The following is an 18,320-nucleotide window of genomic DNA, read 5'->3' as shown; positions in this document are numbered from 1 at the left end:
TCATAGCGGTTAGGTCGCCTGCACGTTTCTGTCAAAAACTAAACTATTTTGCTTGTGTAAACCTTTGTAATTGATCTAACAGGGTTCTAATGATTCACTTTTATTACCTACGTCCTTCTTTTAGCCAGTTTTGCCCGTGAAACGGTCTGAATCGGCGGCTGAATGTCGTGCCTGGTGCCAACCTACCATCTGACGTGACGTCATGACCAAGTCTCACGTGATCAGGCCGGGCCCCGATGGTATGGCGGAAATAAACGTCGTCTGAGCCAGTGAGGACTAGCACTTTTTCACAGGATTACATCCCCTTGGCGACGGTAGGAACTTAACAGAGAACCGCAATTAACAGAGGTAAGCTTCTAAATATACAAGCTATCACGGTTTCGCAGATTATGGTTTATAGGGGTAGGATTCGGCCTGTTTTGTGTTCAGACATCTGACCATTCCTTTCCAAAATGGCCGACGTCCAGACGTAGCCAGTCCCTGCTGCTCCTTTTGGTGGCAGAAACAGGGACAAAAGACACGACGAACCAGATCTAACAGTAAAGAAGACACAGCTGACAGCATAAACAGAAAGCGATGGTGTATAGTTGCTCAAAGCACTTGACTAAAGCCCTAACGCGGATGACACAGGCCCCAAACTTCATGTTTTGTGGCGTAGAAGTGACTGGTGCGTTCCTTCGTGTTCCAACCAAAATTTATCCTGCAGCGAGACAGACCATGGTAACAACAAACTTTCCCGGTAGCATGCTGCAGATATGAAGTGTTTTTGATGTGAGGATTTTTACCCTTAAGCGTAGATAAACACATTTCTGAATTGCGTTGCTTAATTAATATGGTGTTGCTAACACTGAGAATGTAGGGTCAGTTCACTTGTGAAGTATGAAAACTTGGGTTTTTGTAGGACCATGTTTGGCCATAATTTTGTTACGTGACAAGTTTCAGCACCTTGGACATTTGACCGATAGACTACCCAAACAAAAAATACAGTGAGCAATTTGGATGTAATTTTTTTTCAAAATTATCTGTTACATGGACAAAAAAATTAAAGAGTTAAAAACAAGGTACAGTTGTGACGAATCACTTGGAAAAGATTATGACACTGGTGTTGTATGCATGTTGGTGTCTGTTGTACAGTTAGCTACATAACTACATAACTAAGTAGTTAGCTACATAAATACTTACTAGTATTTTATAATATACGACATCTTCTGAAGACTCATACTCTGATGATTAGTCAATGATTGCACAGTAATTATTGTCTACATGTAATAGTCATAGGAAGAACAAGTGATAATCACAGATGTACATGGTAACAAGGAGGTTAAATTTTAACCTCCTTGATTGTAACAAACATTTTCCAAAGACCTTCTGCATTAGCCTGAGTGTCATCCTGTTTAGTTCCAGGCTCTGCTTTCTCCCCATTCCTTGGAGATATATATTATAAGTTTTGTTACTCTGAGTCTGTACACACACTGGATACTACTGCTTTACACATCCCTTTTCCCTGTAACATTTATAATAAGGTCAGGGCAAGAAGTAGCCATTGATAGAAAACATGCACTGTATTATTGTAAAGAGGAACTTTTTTTCAATTGATTAAAACATGGTAATATGGACGGTATAACAAATTGAAAAACAACATCAACATGAATGAGAAACAAATCAACATGAACTTAGCCATTAGATTTTACTGAATGGCATGGTTGGTGCCCAACAAAAGACAATCACAATTTTCAGCAGAAAAACCTAACCCTTGACCTCACATTTTGCCAGAAGGGCCAATAATTTATAGCAGTAGCCTCTATTTCATGAGTTATTGACAAAGGAGAAGAACAAGTTTTGATATGTTTCTGTTAGCCCATCACTGTCCTAAAGATCCATGTAACTGTCATGTCCCTGTCTTTCTTTCATTTTTTTTAGTGGAGACTGACAAAAGTCCATGTACAATCAGGTGTCAGTCATGAAAATACGTTTGTAAAACCTAGTTGTGATAATCACCAAATAGATCAACAAGCAGGGATGAAAATTCAATCATCAGCACGTATACTCAAGCTTGTCAATTCTTTTGTGTAGAATTCATGCAAGCATCACTCATCATGACAAAATGTCTTTTAAAGATGAGTTGATGTTGATGGATGATTATATGAATTAATGATGTTTATGAATTCAGTAAATGCAGACCTCATAACGTAACATGTATTTAAAGTTACCAGGATGTGGCTTGTTGTGGTTGTTCATAGTTGCGAAATGTTTGCTCAAAACTTAACGACTTACTATGTCTGTAAGAGAAGTACTAAATGACATCATTTTGGATATATTTCTAATGGCTGCAAACCTTTATCCCCTAGTACAAAAGAGATTTTGTCATTGATAAAAGTAGCAATATCTGAGCTATACACTAATAATACATTGATTCCAAGTCATTCAACTTGTTTTGATATACATGTATTTATACTTTGTATTTGCAACTACATGTGTAGGTTTGATTTTAGAGATAAGAGCTGATGTAAAGCTTCACAGTTCTGTGTAAACTAAAAGACTTGTAGACAATTTTTTTTATTATAGTCATATATTTGCATATGAAACAGAATACAGTACTTACTATGATGTAGGTTGATTTTCCTTTTCTTTTAGCTTTTAACAACTAGAAAAGATAGGGCATTTGTTACACAAGCATTTGAATTGGGCTGTATTGACATAGGGTGACCCAATCCTCAGTCATGTGATAGTGAGTGAAAAGATGTATAGAAGGATTGCTTCCTATCAAATTTCTTCTAGAGTAAGTTGTAAGGGATGCAAACTTTCTGGTATGTCTTTTTTACTGATAGCTAGCAAAGCAGGGGACTGGGTGTGAAAATTTCCAAATTGTTAGTTTGATTTTAATAATCAAAATAGTAAGTGGCTACATCGTTGACTGGAAAAGAGTGTATAAAGGTGCATATTGACACATCATCTCATCACAGTGTCACACATACACATGTATCCCATAATTTGAATCTAGTACTTTCCAAACCTGCTCTCAGCTGCAGGGAAACCCTTGCCAGACCAAGCCCAAGGCATTGCTGGCATCCATATCAAATCAACTGAAATCCCAGGCACATTTTTCCACTCCATAAAAAGTGCTGATGTATGAAATATCGTATACAAGGCAATACATGGACAAGTATGATGTAGGCATTCAGTCCTGTATTTATTGATTTTTCAGCCTTCAGGCTCACTGCCATTTTGATACCTCATTTTTTCCCCTATGAACACTGGTTTCTGAAACTCTTTTTCAAAGAACAGGGCTCACATACATGTATTTATTTCATTCCCAAGGGAGTGAAGTATTGTTTTGGCGGCTTCTGTTTTCATGATTTTTTTTTCTAAATTTTTTTTTTTGAAAAATAAAAATCCGTTAACCAAGAATTTAAATTCGTGTGGCCTAAGGTAAACAACTGTCTAGCTTTACTCAGATTTATGAGTAAACCTGGTAGTATGATTGCTATTAATGTATACTATCTTAGATTTTAATGTCCAGACAAGGCTTTACATTTTTGTGCACCCAACTTTGGAATCTGTGTACCTAAATGTTTGAATTTTGACAGTGCACCTTGCTCTGGTGCACCTTGCACTGGTGCACCTTGATATTTGATATTTGTGGAGATGCAAGGTTCTTTTGTGCGCTAGTCTAGTATACAGCATATTGTTGACATTTTAAGTGTCAGGAAAAGTGATAAAACCTTTATTGTATTAGTTATTCAAAATGTTGAAGTTAGCTATAGAATTTCAGATTCATGCCCTACGCAGAGGCAGTATGGTTTGGTAATTAGGTCTTGCTGACTTTTTTCTTTGTTTTAAAATTTAATTTTTATGTGCACCCAAATTTTTCTATGCACCTAGATTTATAGGTTATGTACGGCAGTGTACCTTTTTTGAAATTGATCTGGAGTCCTGTCATTTTAAGTAGGAATTTGATATGATGAAATACATTAATATGCAAAAAGGCTAAAAGCAAATAAGGCCCTTTTCTACATGTATGTGGGTCATACGAGGTAATTAGTGCGTAATGCATCTGCTAGATTTAGTGACAGAGTACTATAGATTCTGAAGTTTGCTTATTTGTGCAATATTGACTTGGCATTGCACGTTGTCCTTCGGAAGGAATGTAAAACTGTCAGTCCTGTGTTTGAGGCGTGACTTGAACACGTTTAGGAATTTCCACACTTCTTGATGAAAGTAAGGATGTACACTGACAAGAAACATATGTACTTTACTTTGTTATGATAACAGCAATGAAACTTGTAGCCCTACATACGTGTATATGTGCTACAGGAGACAAGAGGTAGATCTCGAATTTTATCTATAAAAAGGCTATAGATAGTATAATGAGTATAGTACTCATGTTTAATGCTCTTTTTCTGTGTTTCTCCAGTTTTGCTGTACAGTGGCCCCAGCAGCCATGCCCCCCACAACCTGACCATCAAACCTGCCTTCAGCCACACAACCAGAGGTGCAGCCCACTACAGCATAGCAAAGGTACTATAATCCTTGTAGTTGTGAAGTATAGTCCTTGTACTAGCTCAGCTATAACATTTGTATTGTTGAAATATATGTTGTTTCTTTTGGATGCAAGAACTTATTTAATTTGTTGGCATTCTGTTTGCAATTTGTAAGCATTCATTCAATGTGCGTCATCATGAAACTTGACCCACAGTTGTTTGAAATCCATTTTGTAAAATCTCCAATAGGCTCAGTAAGCAGACTCAGAAGATGTCGGATGCGCAGAACCCATCATTTTCCCAGCTCCAGGTGACAAGTGAGTAGCAGATCGTGTTTCCTGAGATATATACCAAAGAAGTAAAAATTTGTTTTCAGTATTCTGATATAATATATATTCTGGTAGTGACCCTATAACAGTGTTCTCGCCAGGGCATTTGAGTGTAGGGGGCCCCTATGCTGTGATTTGGATCCCCTATGCTGTGATTTTGGCCCCTACGCTGTGTTTCAACCAGCGTAGGGGGGATTTTCTGTTGTTTTGATGCAAAAGCATAAAACTTTGGCTTTATTTCACAAACTTTAGCCCTCAGAATGCAGGAAATAGTGTCTTTGAGAGTTTTAAAGTTCAAAATTCCCAGGGGGAGGATGCCTCAGACCCCCCTAAAATATTCCTGCCTGTGAAAAATCCTAGTGAGAACACTGCTATAATAAATATAGAATACAACACTGGGTATTCGGTATCACCCGAGGTACCCGCCCGACTGCGGGTAGGATCCGACCCGCGGGAGGGCTGGGACCGAGGGTGATTGCGAATACACCGTGCTGTATTTTATCTATGTCATACCCACCCGAGAAAACACATTTCAATGAGGAATATGCCAGAAGTTGAGGAAGTGTTGTGTCCTCGAATAAAAAACTGTAGCAACATTGATTCCAACCTCCGAATCCAGTATTCGAATTTTCGATGGCGGCGCAACCAGGGCGCTCGAAATGCATTCGAAATATTCTATGGAAGCCCGTGTGATACAACTCTAGAACCTCATGTGATACGGATAGTTATCACACAGTCCGGAACACACGTATCAGGCCCAGGTATGACATAAAGTACAGTATTTGGTTCAGGGAAATATGTGAAAAAATGCTTTGATCAGAAGTTGTAACCCTATTAAAATATGGCTATGAGATCTTGAACCTTTGACCTCTGGTTTCACAAGATTTTGTAGTCTCTACCAGACTAACTATGCCAGCTATAGGGAGAATATCTGCCAGGGAAGTTTGGCCACCAGAGGTCTTAGAGGAGAAATTATTAACCTTACTGCTGGCCAATTATTCCTTTTTTTTCGAATTCTACAATCCATACCACCATAGGAAGACCTGGTATAGGCCTAAAGATTTTGTACAAATGGCCAGTGGCAGTGTTGTAGATCTTTACCTTCTGTTTATTTGTTTGTCAGTCACCTCGGCCAAACTGAAGGATGTCGGTGGCGGCTGGTTTGCCAGTAAGCCTGATCCGTACGTGGAGCTCAGTGTGGACGGACAGCCTCCCAGGAAGACTGAGGTGGTCAAGAAAACCCTCACTCCCACCTGGAATGAACACTTCACTGTGTAAGTCATGAAAAGCTTTTAACATATAACCATCTTAAGCTGTATTTCTTACGGTTTGAGAGGCAAATCTCAAAGAGGTTATCATGATTTTGAGGGTCCCAAACTGTCTTTTGTCTGTATTTCTTACATTTTGAGAGATGAATCTCATAGGGGTCATCTTGATTTTGAGGGCTCAAAGCTGTCTTTGAAAGAAGCTGGAAAACAATGGGTATTTCACACCTTCTTAAATGGGCAGCTTGGGTACATTTTATAAAGTTTTGTGGCGCTGTTGTGGTCAATATAAAGATATATGTGGACACAGTGGAAGGCGAATGCAAAAAGGTAATCCAGATATGACAAAACAGCCATATAGTGAGAAAGTAAAAATGTCAAAGTGTGAAGTACATCAAGTACACAAATGACACAGGTCACATGTTTGTCTTTTTATCCTCAGGTTGGTGACTCCTTACAGCAAACTCGAGCTCAGTGTCTTCAACCACTTCAACCTAAAGACAGACGTCTTGATGGGAAGGCTGCATCTTGACTTGTACCCTGTTCTAAGGGATAATAGTGGGAAATGTAAGTCTTGAGTTCACCTTATCACTGCTGTAGCCTGTCCATTCACCAAAGGTTTTCTGCACACAACATAACTTACTAAGGAGAGTGTTAAAGCAAAGTGTACATGTAGCACATTGCATGAACTTATTATCTAATATCAAAAGGAATATAATTTTACCTTTTTGATGACATGCTGGAATCCAACTGATTGATAGTTTACAATTCTTAGCCATGGACTCCTAAGCCAAGTCTTATCTGCAATTTTGTTTTTTAGCTGCAAATTACATTGTGATTTAGTGTTTTGAACCCAATACATGTATATATTATATACAGTACGTATGTAAAACTCAAGCCATGAATCCTTTGTTTTGTGTCCCCCAGTGACTAACCTGGAGTTGAGAAAAGAGCTGCAGCTGAACGTGAAGAATGTTCAGGTCCGTGCTGGTGATCTGCAGCTTGTTCTGGATGGGATGAACGTCAACATGGAGCATTATCAGGGCCGCCTCCAGCACATGGCTAACGGCACAGCGGCCTCAGCCGGTAAACATTTCAACCTTCTGTAGCAGTAGCTTCGTATCCAAGAGAAAGCAAAGATCACGTCAGCTCGGTTTGATAGCACTAGGGTGACTCATTGTAGGAACCACCTGTTAGATTAGAACAGTACCTCTTTGTCTGGATAACTAGATTATCCACACCATTTTGTTGGGAAAACAGTCTGGATAGGTAAAGATTTTGAATGTTGCCATACCTTTCACACACACACACACACACACACACAAACAAACAGCCTTCTTGTGTCACCACACCTTGCCTACGACTGTATACCTCTTGCTTTTCCAAAACCTCTTTGCTGTTCTTCGTTTTGGTGTTCGTACTCCCCTGAGAGCCCATGTGCTACAACTTGCCTCTGCTGTATTCTCCCAGCTGCTCTTTACCCCTCCAATCTTTGACCATTGCTCTTCTCCCTGCTGTTCTCACCCCCTTCCCAGCTCTATATCCCCTCGGCAGGCTGTTCTGTACCCTGTGTTAAGTCCCTACTTTCTACCTGTCCAAGATATCTTACCACTCAGCTCTTCAACTTGCTGTTTGTACCCCCTCTCGTAACCATGTCCGACACATCTGACAGCTCTGCTCTTTTCTGTGTGTGTGTGTCTCTTTCTCCCTGCTGCTGGTGGAAACGTGTGTTTAGCCCCTCCCTCTGAAGCGGGGGAGGATTCTGTAGCCCCCTCCTCCTCCTCCGATTCCACAGACGATGCCCCTAGTTCTAGGGGTCATAGGTTACTCCCATCTAGACCCATCAGGCCTAGGTCTCTTCTGTCACTCTTTGGTAAGTCTACTGGTCTGAAGGTCCCACTATATACAGATTGAAACGCATCTGGACAATGCATAAGTGCTGCTTTCTGCGTAGACAAAAATGCTTCCAAACAATGTCTGCATTTAGTCCCCTTTAGCAGTAACTCCCCGCCCTTTTTCCAACGATCTAGAAATTTAGAAATGTGTACTGGCAATATGAAGGATAGTCTCTTTTTCTAATATATGTAGTTATGTCTATGATAATCACTTAGCATAGCAGTAATGTTGATGTTCTAGCTGGAATCAATTTCTGTAGTCCCCATAGTGATGTTGATTGAGTCGTGGGTTATTGACATGTACAGCTAGATTGACCTGTTTGTGAGAGAATAGCAAAAGAATAGCAAAACTAACTGCTTTTGTGCTATAGGTAGTTGCTGGGCAAAGGTTTGCAACACCTAACAACACAAATCATGTCCCATATTTCAACAGTGCTCTGTTGAAAGCTTAGCATTCAAATTTCAACTTGTTCATGGATGTGCTATAAACTTTCTGACTGTAAAAGTTTGTTGAATTGTATTCTTCTACATGATTTTTTTATTTCTCCATTTGTTTTCATGTATGTAGGTTTGTGGGGATACTGTGTATCTTAAGATTAATAGCTCAAATTTGAATTGTCCAATGTGCATAAGAGGGTTATGAAAACAGCTGGAATTGTGTTAGTTCTTGTGAGATTTCGCTGAAAGAGCAACGTTTCTACGCAGTACCCTTATTAACAGTTCTAATGCCTAGTTTGTTTTTCAACTTCAGGCACTCCTGAGCGTAGCAGACAACATGTTAACGGGGAAGTGTCCCGGGGACAGGGTGACGCCTCCACCCCCACCAGCCAGCAGAATGGCCCGTCCAGCAATACGTCCACCCCGAACTCCAGACATGCCGAGCAGCCAGGTGGGCCACACTACTGTTTTTTTGTGTTGTCAGGGTTTCTGTATTTGTGTACGTATGCACATGTGTGTGTGAGTGTGTATGCTGGTTGTGTTAATGTGTGTTAGCAGGTGTGACTGTTTTGTATTTGTGTGTGTCTTCACAGTAATGACACAGAATCCTGCTCTTTCTGCCTTCTCCAGGTGCGAGATCTCGCGCTGCTCGCCCGGCTCCGTCTCCCCCGTCCGCTGACCTATCGTCACAGGCCAGTTCCCAGCAGCCACCGCCGCCCCTCCCCAGCAGGTCGGGGGCCGCAGCAGCAGCTGCAGGAGCGGCCGCAGCTGCCAGCAACTCCCCGCAGCCCAACAGCAGACAGCAGGGCAAACCGCCAAGTGCCGGCCCGTCCCCACAGCAAAACCCAGGTCCTCCCACTGGCCCTCCCAGTGGCCCTCCTCCTGGTGGGTAGAGTGGAAGTCAAACACTACTCTCTTTTAGTTCTTTTATTTAATATGTAAATAATGATGCTGCTGGGGTTATTTTGTGTGGCTTTGGGATATATTGTATATGTTTTTTGCGAACTGTATTAAACTCCCTGATTTGTCTGATTCCCAGATGCGAGCGACACTTCCAACCCAACGGCCCAGAACGGGCAGACACAGCCAGGGCAGGAGCCGCTCCCTCCTGGGTGAGTGGGTACTTCGTATGCCCAACACTTTTAACCTTGAAAATATCACTGATATTTGTTTAGCAGTGACAATTACAACTGTTTGTTTGTTTGTTTGTTTGTTGCTTAGGTGGGAGACGAGGATAGACCCCCATGGCAGACCGTACTATGTAGACCACACCACCAGAACTACCACTTGGGAGAGGCCGCAGCCCTTGCCACCAGGGTCAGTCACGCTTCTTAAACCTTCCTACTGCCCTTTACTGTAACCAGTGCAAATTTAGTATGTTAAATGCTTACCTTAGCATGGAGAGTGTTAATGCACTGTAGGCCACACAAGCATTTGTTACTAAGAATAGAAGCTGGACCCTTTTTTATGTTTCCCAATTCGGTGAAGATGCCACTGCATGGCTAATTGTTTAAATAAGACTAATGAAGAATCCGTTACGTATTCCATGATACTGTAGCTGGGAGCGGCGTGTGGACCCCCGGGGCAGAGTCTACTATGTGGACCACAACACGCGCACCACCACGTGGCAGCGCCCCACGGTGGACACGGTGCGGAACTACGAGCAGTGGCAGCAGTACCGTACGCAGCACCAGACGGCCGCCATGCAGCAGTACCAGCAGCGCTTTCTCTGGCAGACCAACGCTGTCGCCGCGGACGATCCGCTAGGCCAGCTCCCTCCTGGCTGGGGTAAGTACATGCACACTAACAGGGCTCAGAATACCCACCTGCAACCTGGATATTTCCAGATTGCTGAAAACAACATTGAAATTTTGCAGGCTACAGGCTTGGTATTGTTAATCACAGAATATTGCAAGATTGATAAGGATATTTCAAGCCATGCTTTCTAGATTTGTAAAAATAGTTCCTCAACCGTTTTGCACAATACGGGATATTGTTCTATCTTTGTTGAAACTTTGTTATTAAAACTATGTTTTGTGCAGTGTATGTATACATTTTATTCAGTTGATGTCCCTTCTTATTTTGTTGTTTACCAGAGAAGAGAGAGCAGAATGGAAGGGTTTACTTTGTCAACCACAACACCAGAACAACTCAGTGGGAGGACCCTAGGACACAGGGGTAGGTGGTTTAGTTATGGCCGCAACTGTCCTCAACTCCATCCCCACTCCCATGCCTTAAGGAACAGTCTGAACCAGGGGATTGAGAGCAAAATCACTCTTGTCAAAACAAGAAATTGTTCATAGATCAACTACATGGAAAACCAATTGTTCGAATTGTTATATTTTGTCCTGTAATCTTCTATGGAACAGTTTGATTCCATATCTGAGGACATGAAAATGCAGACCATGTGTGATTCAGAAGAGTGAAAAATTAACAATTTGCTGTGAAGAGTGAAACATTTTGACTTACATTGTCTTCAAGTTGACATCAACTTGAGAATTATTTAGTCCATGGGCTTTTAGCTCGTTCCATCCTTTTTGCATTTAGCTCTGTATGTGTTTTCTGTGAAGAGAAGATAATGCAAAAAGGAGAAAAAAACTGTTGTGATGACATCCACTTGAAGAATTTTGACGTTTTGTATGCGTGTATTGCACGTTTTTGTTTCCTGAAGAAGTGCAGTAAACGGTGAGCCCAGGAGTGGCGCAACAGCTGAAGGGTGGGTATGGGGTTTCTAAAGGGTCTGTTTGGGGTTTGCCTTGCCTTAGGGTGTCACCTGATAAAGGGTGGGAAGGAACATTTTCCAAATGAGTTAATGAGTTTGCATGTGATATTCAGAGTTTGTACTGTGACTGTCAAACGCTGGTTAGGCCATCTTGCTCTGATTATATGGATGACATCCGCGCGCGCATCAATTTTCGTCCGTTTCCAACAACACCAAAAGTTTTCAATCACTATAAATAATACAAAGCAGCTCCAAAATGAGCAAATAATGCTACAGATTGCACACAAAAAAATTGTGAAATGGATACTAATGTTGGAGAATGCCAAAGTCAATTCCAAAGTCAAAGAAGAAGATATGAAGGAACAAAAATGAAGAATCTATTTTTCAGTATACCATACTCTGTGTGTTTAGTTATTTGTTCCTGACCACATGGATTTCATAATAAAGGCAACCTTTTTTTTGCCTGACTTTGTTTTCATCACACACGGTTTCCTAGAGGATGTCATCTATATAATCGAATCAAAATGGTCTTACTTTAAGTTTAAAAAGTTGTGTGCTCAAATTTCTTAGGTCCCATGTTTAATGTAGGAGTCCTTTAGTCTTTACTTTGATAAATTAGGTTTGTGTGAACAAGAAACTTTGCATAGAGGTAAAACATGTTGTGATTAATCACATCCACTCTGAGGATCTTGACGTTTTGTTTGTGTGTTTTGCACGGTTTGTTTACTGAAGAAGTGCGGTAAACGAGGAGCCCCTGCCCGAGGGCTGGGAGATGAGATACACAGCGGAGGGTGTCAGGTACTTCGTGGACCACAACTCACGGACAACCACATTCCAGGACCCCAGGAGTGGTGCAACAGCCAAAGGGTTAGTATAGGCTTATATTAAGCACCTCGTAGAGCCCAAACAATTACAATCATGTTGCTTAACTGTTGCCAATCTTACAATGGAAGTCTCTAACAGCTTTACCTTCTATCTTCTTCAGACCCAAAGGAGCATACGGAGTGCCCATTGCCTACGAAAGAAGTTTCAGATGGAAACTGGGACAGTTCAGGTATCTCTGTCAGGTACGTGGACTAGGTATTTTTCTGTTGATACAATTCTTATCCAAGTCAATAATTATTGATGATTTGTTTTACAAACTCAGATGTGAGCTTGTTTTATTTTCTTACAGTCTAACGCCCTGCCTAGCCACGTCAAGATTAGTGTATCCAGGCAAACTGTCTTCGAAGATTCCTTCCACCAGGTGAGATTATGGATTTTAATGACTGAATCTACATATCTTAATTAGATGTTGACTAGCTTTGCAGCATTAGTGTAAATTATGTGGTGAAACAGAAATTGTGTTTTTGGGTATAATGTAGATGTATCAATGTATCTTTGAGCTTATTTGGTATGATTCAATTTTGATTTATTCTTCCTTTTTTTTAAAGCAACTTTGATCATATTTGGTACACTGCAAAAGTGTGTTAAAAAACAAGTTGATACCTGACTTAAAACTCTTGGTGTTTCAGATCATGCGGTTACAGCCATTCGACCTGCGGAGGAGATTGTACATCATTTTCCGAGGGGAGGAAGGACTCGACTACGGTGGAATAGCAAGGTTAATAACCTATATCTTGCAATAACTTGAAACTTTGAAAAAGCCTGCAGACTTGGTGTTATGAATCAGATGTTTAGAAAACAAAACCATATTTCAAGGCTTTATGACTGATTCCTAACATTATTTTCTGATTGACTGGCTGATAATAAACATTTTGTTGACTTGCTTGTTTCCAGGGAGTGGTTCTTCATGTTGTCCCATGAGGTGCTGAACCCCATGTACTGCCTGTTTGAGTATGCCAGCAAGAATAACTACAGTCTGCAGATCAACCCGGCCTCTTCTGTCAACCCCGACCATCTCATGTACTTCAGGTTCATCGGCAGGTTTATAGCCATGGTAAGCTTTCTTCTTATTTTTCAGGGAAAACCCTCATTCGTGGCTGTGCATTTTCGTTTCTGTAGATTGCAGGTGAGTGTTTTGAGGCCTGTGTGGCCTACTGTGGCTCTGGAAAGTCATGTTTGTGTTTTGGAATCTGAAGTCTGAGACTGTCCATTTGTGTCCACAGGCGCTGTACCACGGGAAGTTTATCGACAACGGCTTCACGCTGCCCTTCTACAAGCAGATGTTGAGCAAGAAGCTGACCATGAAGGACCTGGAGTCTGTAGACCCCGAGTTCTACAACTCCTTGCAGTTCATCAAGTGGGTGGCATGTGTATTCTAAAAGGATTATGTCTGATCGATCAAGTCTGCTTTCTCCTGTTGTGTATTTAGAGATGGTAAAGATCCATGCATTATTTTTGATCCAAGTGACATTGTAGCTTTTTCTTCTCAAAAGATACCATTTTGATGCATGAAATCATTGGTAGGAAGTTAATCTTGCTTTTCTCTCAGGGAAAACGACATTGATGAGCTGGACATGGAGCTGTACTTCTGTGCTGACTTCGAGGTGCTGGGTAAGATCACGACGGTGGATCTCAAAGAGGACGGGTCAAACATCCGAGTCGACGAGGAGAACAAGGACGAGTACATTCTGCTCATGGTCAACTGGAGGTAAAGATCCGCAATGTGTTTTTGATAACAGAATTAAGTGACATGTTGGCCTTTTGGTTAGGATGTTACCTTAATAAAGGTCCTAGGTTTGAACCCCTTGCAGGTCCCATTGTTGTGCCCTGAGAAATGCACCTGACACCAATTTCTAAACTGGACTCAGGTCAAAATGAGCACTAAGCATTGGTTAGTGGTATGAGGCACAATTAGGTATACGATAAAACATTTGCCTTATAAGAGTTGTTGAAAGTAGAGTACGGGAGAGGACAGTGTTTCTTGCAGGTTCCAGTGTGGCGTTTCTTAACTCAACACAGGTCAAATTGAGCACTTAAGCATTGATTAGTGGTATGAGGCATAATGAGCTACATGATAAAACAGTTGTCTTATAAACGTTGTTGACAGTAGATAACATGAGAGGACGATGTTCCTTGCAGGTTCCAGCGCGGTGTGGAGGAACAGACAAAGGCCTTCCTGGACGGCTTCAACGACGTCGTCCCGCTGCAGTGGCTGCAGTACTTCGACGAGAGGGAGCTTGAGGTAGGGGGCGCTGATGTACATCCATACAAAACTTGAAAGGTCCATGATAAAAGTTTGGTAAAGTTTCTTGTACAGTTTATAACAGGGTGTTCAAAGATTACACAAATTTAAACTTGATGTGTTTTTTTTCCTACCCCCAGTTGATGCTGTGTGGCATGCAGGAGTTTGACATTAACGACTGGCAGAGGAACACCATCTACAGACACTACGCACGCAACAGCAAGCAGGTCCAGTGGTTCTGGCAGGTGGGTGGGTCCTCTCACTGTTGTCACGGTGATGGTTGTCATGGTGACAGCCCATCATCTTGACAAACACAATTGCCATATCTGATATGAATAAGATGGAAATTAGGTCAAATCACTATCATGATTATGTTGATCTTGTAGATCTATTCCCAGCTCACAGTTGTGACTTCTCCCTTGCAGTATGTAAAGGAACTGGACAACGAGAAACGGGCCCGACTTTTACAGTTTGTGACAGGCACATGCAGGCTACCTGTAGGAGGATTTGCAGAGTTGATGGGTATGTTTACTTCCCACCATATACTGTCCTGGCTTCAGCATTCCTGCATTACCAAATGTTCATCTTTGATTACTGGATAGGACTCACCAAAGTTGGAAGGGCCAAACAGAAATCAGGGCCTTTACATCTGTTGAGACTTTACCTTCTGTTCACTTGATGCACATGGCCTTATGTCTCAGTTTAAGTCTTGACCTTGCATCTCCAGATATGCATAATGTTTTCAATGTGTCAACTACTATCAAACATGCATTGTATAACTTGTTCAGCTCATTTATCTGAATCTGATGTATGTCTTACAGGGAGCAATGGGCCCCAGAGGTTTTGTATAGAGAAGGTTGGAAAGGAAACCTGGCTACCACGCAGTCACACATGGTGAGCAGAGCCTTGTAATCTATATTTTGCTTCCATGTAGTTCTAACCTTTTTGCTAGATTGTTATTTAAAAATGCTCAAGTATAGACTGGTCGGTTTAAAGGTAACATGTTTGCAGATAGTACGAAAACTAGTGCCATAAAAACAACAACGTAACCTAACAAACCGTCCGTTTGTTTTGCGTAGTTTTAACCGCCTGGACTTGCCGCCGTACAAGAGCTACGAGCAGCTGGTGGAGAAGCTAAATTACGCCATCGAGGAGACGGAAGGCTTCGGACAGGAGTAGGGACGGGCCAGGGAAACCGCACACCCTGCTGTCCTGCCGTTCAACTATAGCTGGGCCACTTGGGCCATGTGGAGTCCTTGGTTATCTTGCGTGGCCCACTGTGTGGCCCACCTAGGCACTTCTAAACCCTTTTTACCTGCTCTAGGTTGATCCAAAATCAAGCATGATTTCTGAAAAAGCACCAAATTTTCAGAATGTTGTGTATCATGAAATAGGCCTGCTGATGATACCAAATCATAGAGAATAGCCATTTATTCCCAAAAATTAAAATGAGTATTTTTTTTTCTTTCTTTTGGGGTGGGGAAGGCTTTTAAATGTAAATCTAGCTGCAAGATGCCATCTTATTAATGTGTTAGGAGTGTGTGATGAGCACTCTTTGTTTCCGAATCAACAGATGTTATGTTCAATAAGGAAATATGTGCAAAACTAGTACATTGTACCTGTCAAATCATGTTAATTTCCTGCGCAGCAGGTGCAAGTAGAGGACGACAGTTCATTCAAGTACAGAAAGAATGGATAATTGATAAGCAAAAGGTAAGTTTGATCCTTGGTTAAGCTTAAGATTAGGCTTCTGTGTCATAAGGTAGTAAAAGTAGCAAACCCATACCAAATTTTTTTCAAGACTGATCGGATCTTTTGTTAGGAACTATCATACCATTTAACCCTGGTCACTTTGAACTTGGTAAGCTGCCTACCACGTTTCAATGGTTCCTTGTTTTAAATCCTGCATGTGATTTTTAGATCTACTGTACACATTTTTTTTCATGTGATGAGTTTACTCTCCTCTGTATCTAAGCATGTTATGTCATGGTATCATTATAGGCTTAACAAACTTTTGAAGTGACCAGGGTTAACCTTCTCCTTGATAAAGTAGAATTTTGGCACCCAATTTGTATTGGTTACAGTGTTAAGCCTCAAGGAGAAGGTTACAAATGTGCACAAGGCGCTGAGGCATAGAGCAGAGGGCATAGCAATCCTGCATTCTGTCAACACCCATTTTGTACGCTATGTAAAAAGTTGGTAGCTGGTTATCAGCCACCAAAAGCCATGAGCAGACTGGTATGTACATAAATCAAAAATGTTTTCTCCTGCTTGGTGAATGAAAGATTAAGATTCTCAATTCCACTTTAATTTGTTTTCCTGAGAAGTGATGAGAATTGTGATTTTGATGAAATTGTGTCAATCTTGCAATTTTTTTGGTGTGAAGGAAAGTCAGATCTCCTTTTCTGAACAGGCATGTTCGAAAGTGTGGTGGGTCCCATAACAGGACAGATATGTAGTGTAAGCACTCATAACTGGCCAGTGCCCATTGTAGACACTCCATTGTCAGGCCATTGGTAATCCCATAACCAGAGTGTGGAAAGTTCTTCATATAGACTACTTTGCTTATACCCAGTTGAGTGAAAAGAAAAGCAGCAACTTCCTTCAAAACCAAACTGTAAAGGGGTCTTACCGGTATAAGACAGTCAATTTTTCCACACACCAATTGCCTTCATTTGCAAATAGCAAGATCTCTGCGTGTATGAAATCTGAGGATCATATTATTTCAGCTTTAATTACGAATGCATTAGAAGTCTCCCACTTGCTCTATGGGTGTGTGAAGAGCCTTTGGCTGATTTGCAATCTGCTTTGTACAAATACATGTAAATTTAATGTCATCCGAGCTGACTAGAGCCTGACAACTGTAAAAGGGAAGGAGAGATTTAAGTTAGCAATTTTCCAAGTGGATGATTTTACTAACATATAGTTAAAAAAGAAATCCTTATGTAAATGTAAATACTGTTATATTAGTCTGGGAGGGGAATACCTGTGATTTTGTTGTTTGTGTACGATCGCTGCTACTATTTTTATCAGGTGTGTATTTATACAGATATCGCCCTTCCCTCCTGGTCAGATATTGCCTGTGTAAGGTGATTCATGTACCACAGGAATACTGTATTTTCAATGCACAATTGTACATGCCAAGCTTCACTAGATTAATGTCCAATCCTAGCATTGTCAGCTGTCTTTTGCACACCAAGGTGTGTTCACAGGGTCCATCACGAACAGGTGCAGGCGTTCTGAGATGGGAAAAGTCACTCCAACTGAAATTCTTGTTTCCTGAAGAAAATGAATTTTTAAAGGAATTATTACATGTTAAACTTATTCGCTTTCAGTTTCCTTCCTTGCAGGGTGTTCTATTTTTTAAAGGCCAGAAAAACAAGAAATTCTGCATTATTCTGTTTTGTGTCATTTGCAGCAATGGCAACTTATGATGCCATCAAATCATCCCATCCTTTGTCATGTTATTTCAGATGGTGTCTGATTCAGTTTCAGGCAGGTTAGGCTGCCAAACTGCCAACATCCTTGTTTGATCAGAAAACCCTGTAGTCCACACTTTGGTTTCTGCGAGACAGTCGCTCATCTTGGATGGAGTTTCTTTGATAGGTATTCCCATGCAGCCAACCAAGCCACACAAAACAATTACAGCTATTAGCTTCATCTCAAAAGATAACTAACTGTCTTGCTGTGATTTATTTTTAACTTAATCAATTATGAATATGAAGTATTTTTCAACTTTTGGTTGGGATGCCGGAATGCCTATCTTCAATATACATTAAGTTTGTCTCCAATCTTTGCTGTCCCAGCATGGACCTTCGACACACTTCTGTACAGGTCTGTCTTCCTCTTGTCATCCTCAAATGAGTCTCTTTTCCAATAAATTGCTGATTTTATTATGAAACAGTTTGTGTGTTTCTTTATTCGTCATTTAGAGTAAAAATAAGTGGAATATCTAACATGGTCTTAACAGTGCTCCAGTCAAAAGTGGCCTTTAGATAAAGTTTAATGGTAAATCTATGTGCTGTGCATGTAGCAGTTTCAACTTTTGTGTGCAGAGAAAAGG

The 18,320-nt window shown here is 41.0% G+C and overlaps 1 protein-coding gene across 3 annotated transcripts; it reads left to right on the top strand.

Moving 5' to 3' along the window:
- The first annotated feature begins 62 nt into the window (after positions 1–62).
- On the top strand, positions 63–17,561 carry LOC136439368 (NEDD4-like E3 ubiquitin-protein ligase WWP2). 3 transcript variants are annotated; one of them, XM_066434769.1, is made up of 26 exons: positions 63–348; positions 4,415–4,518; positions 4,731–4,798; positions 5,934–6,084; positions 6,518–6,642; positions 7,003–7,161; positions 7,811–7,948; positions 8,722–8,859; positions 9,039–9,293; positions 9,448–9,520; positions 9,630–9,725; positions 9,967–10,196; positions 10,505–10,586; positions 11,080–11,124; positions 11,863–11,997; positions 12,116–12,197; positions 12,305–12,376; positions 12,645–12,733; positions 12,910–13,069; positions 13,239–13,372; positions 13,565–13,723; positions 14,155–14,257; positions 14,398–14,502; positions 14,683–14,779; positions 15,079–15,151; positions 15,337–17,561. In XM_066434769.1, exons 3-26 carry the CDS (start codon positions 4,753–4,755, stop codon positions 15,434–15,436), a joined length of 2,847 nt encoding a protein of 948 aa, XP_066290866.1. In that variant the 5' UTR covers positions 63–348; positions 4,415–4,518; positions 4,731–4,752; the 3' UTR covers positions 15,437–17,561. The 3 variants fall into 3 exon arrangements, with proteins under 3 accessions (XP_066290866.1, XP_066290867.1, XP_066290868.1); XM_066434770.1 differs by lacking the exon at positions 11,080–11,124; XM_066434771.1 differs by lacking the exon at positions 7,811–7,948 and having other exon boundaries at positions 67–348.
- The last annotated feature ends 759 nt before the right edge of the window (positions 17,562–18,320 follow it).

Source organism: Branchiostoma lanceolatum, chromosome 7 (assembly GCF_035083965.1).
Source record: "Branchiostoma lanceolatum isolate klBraLanc5 chromosome 7, klBraLanc5.hap2, whole genome shotgun sequence".
Lineage (NCBI taxonomy): Eukaryota > Metazoa > Chordata > Leptocardii > Amphioxiformes > Branchiostomatidae > Branchiostoma > Branchiostoma lanceolatum.
Note: the sequence above shows the minus strand (reverse complement) of the source record. Positions and strands in the feature narration are given on the sequence as shown.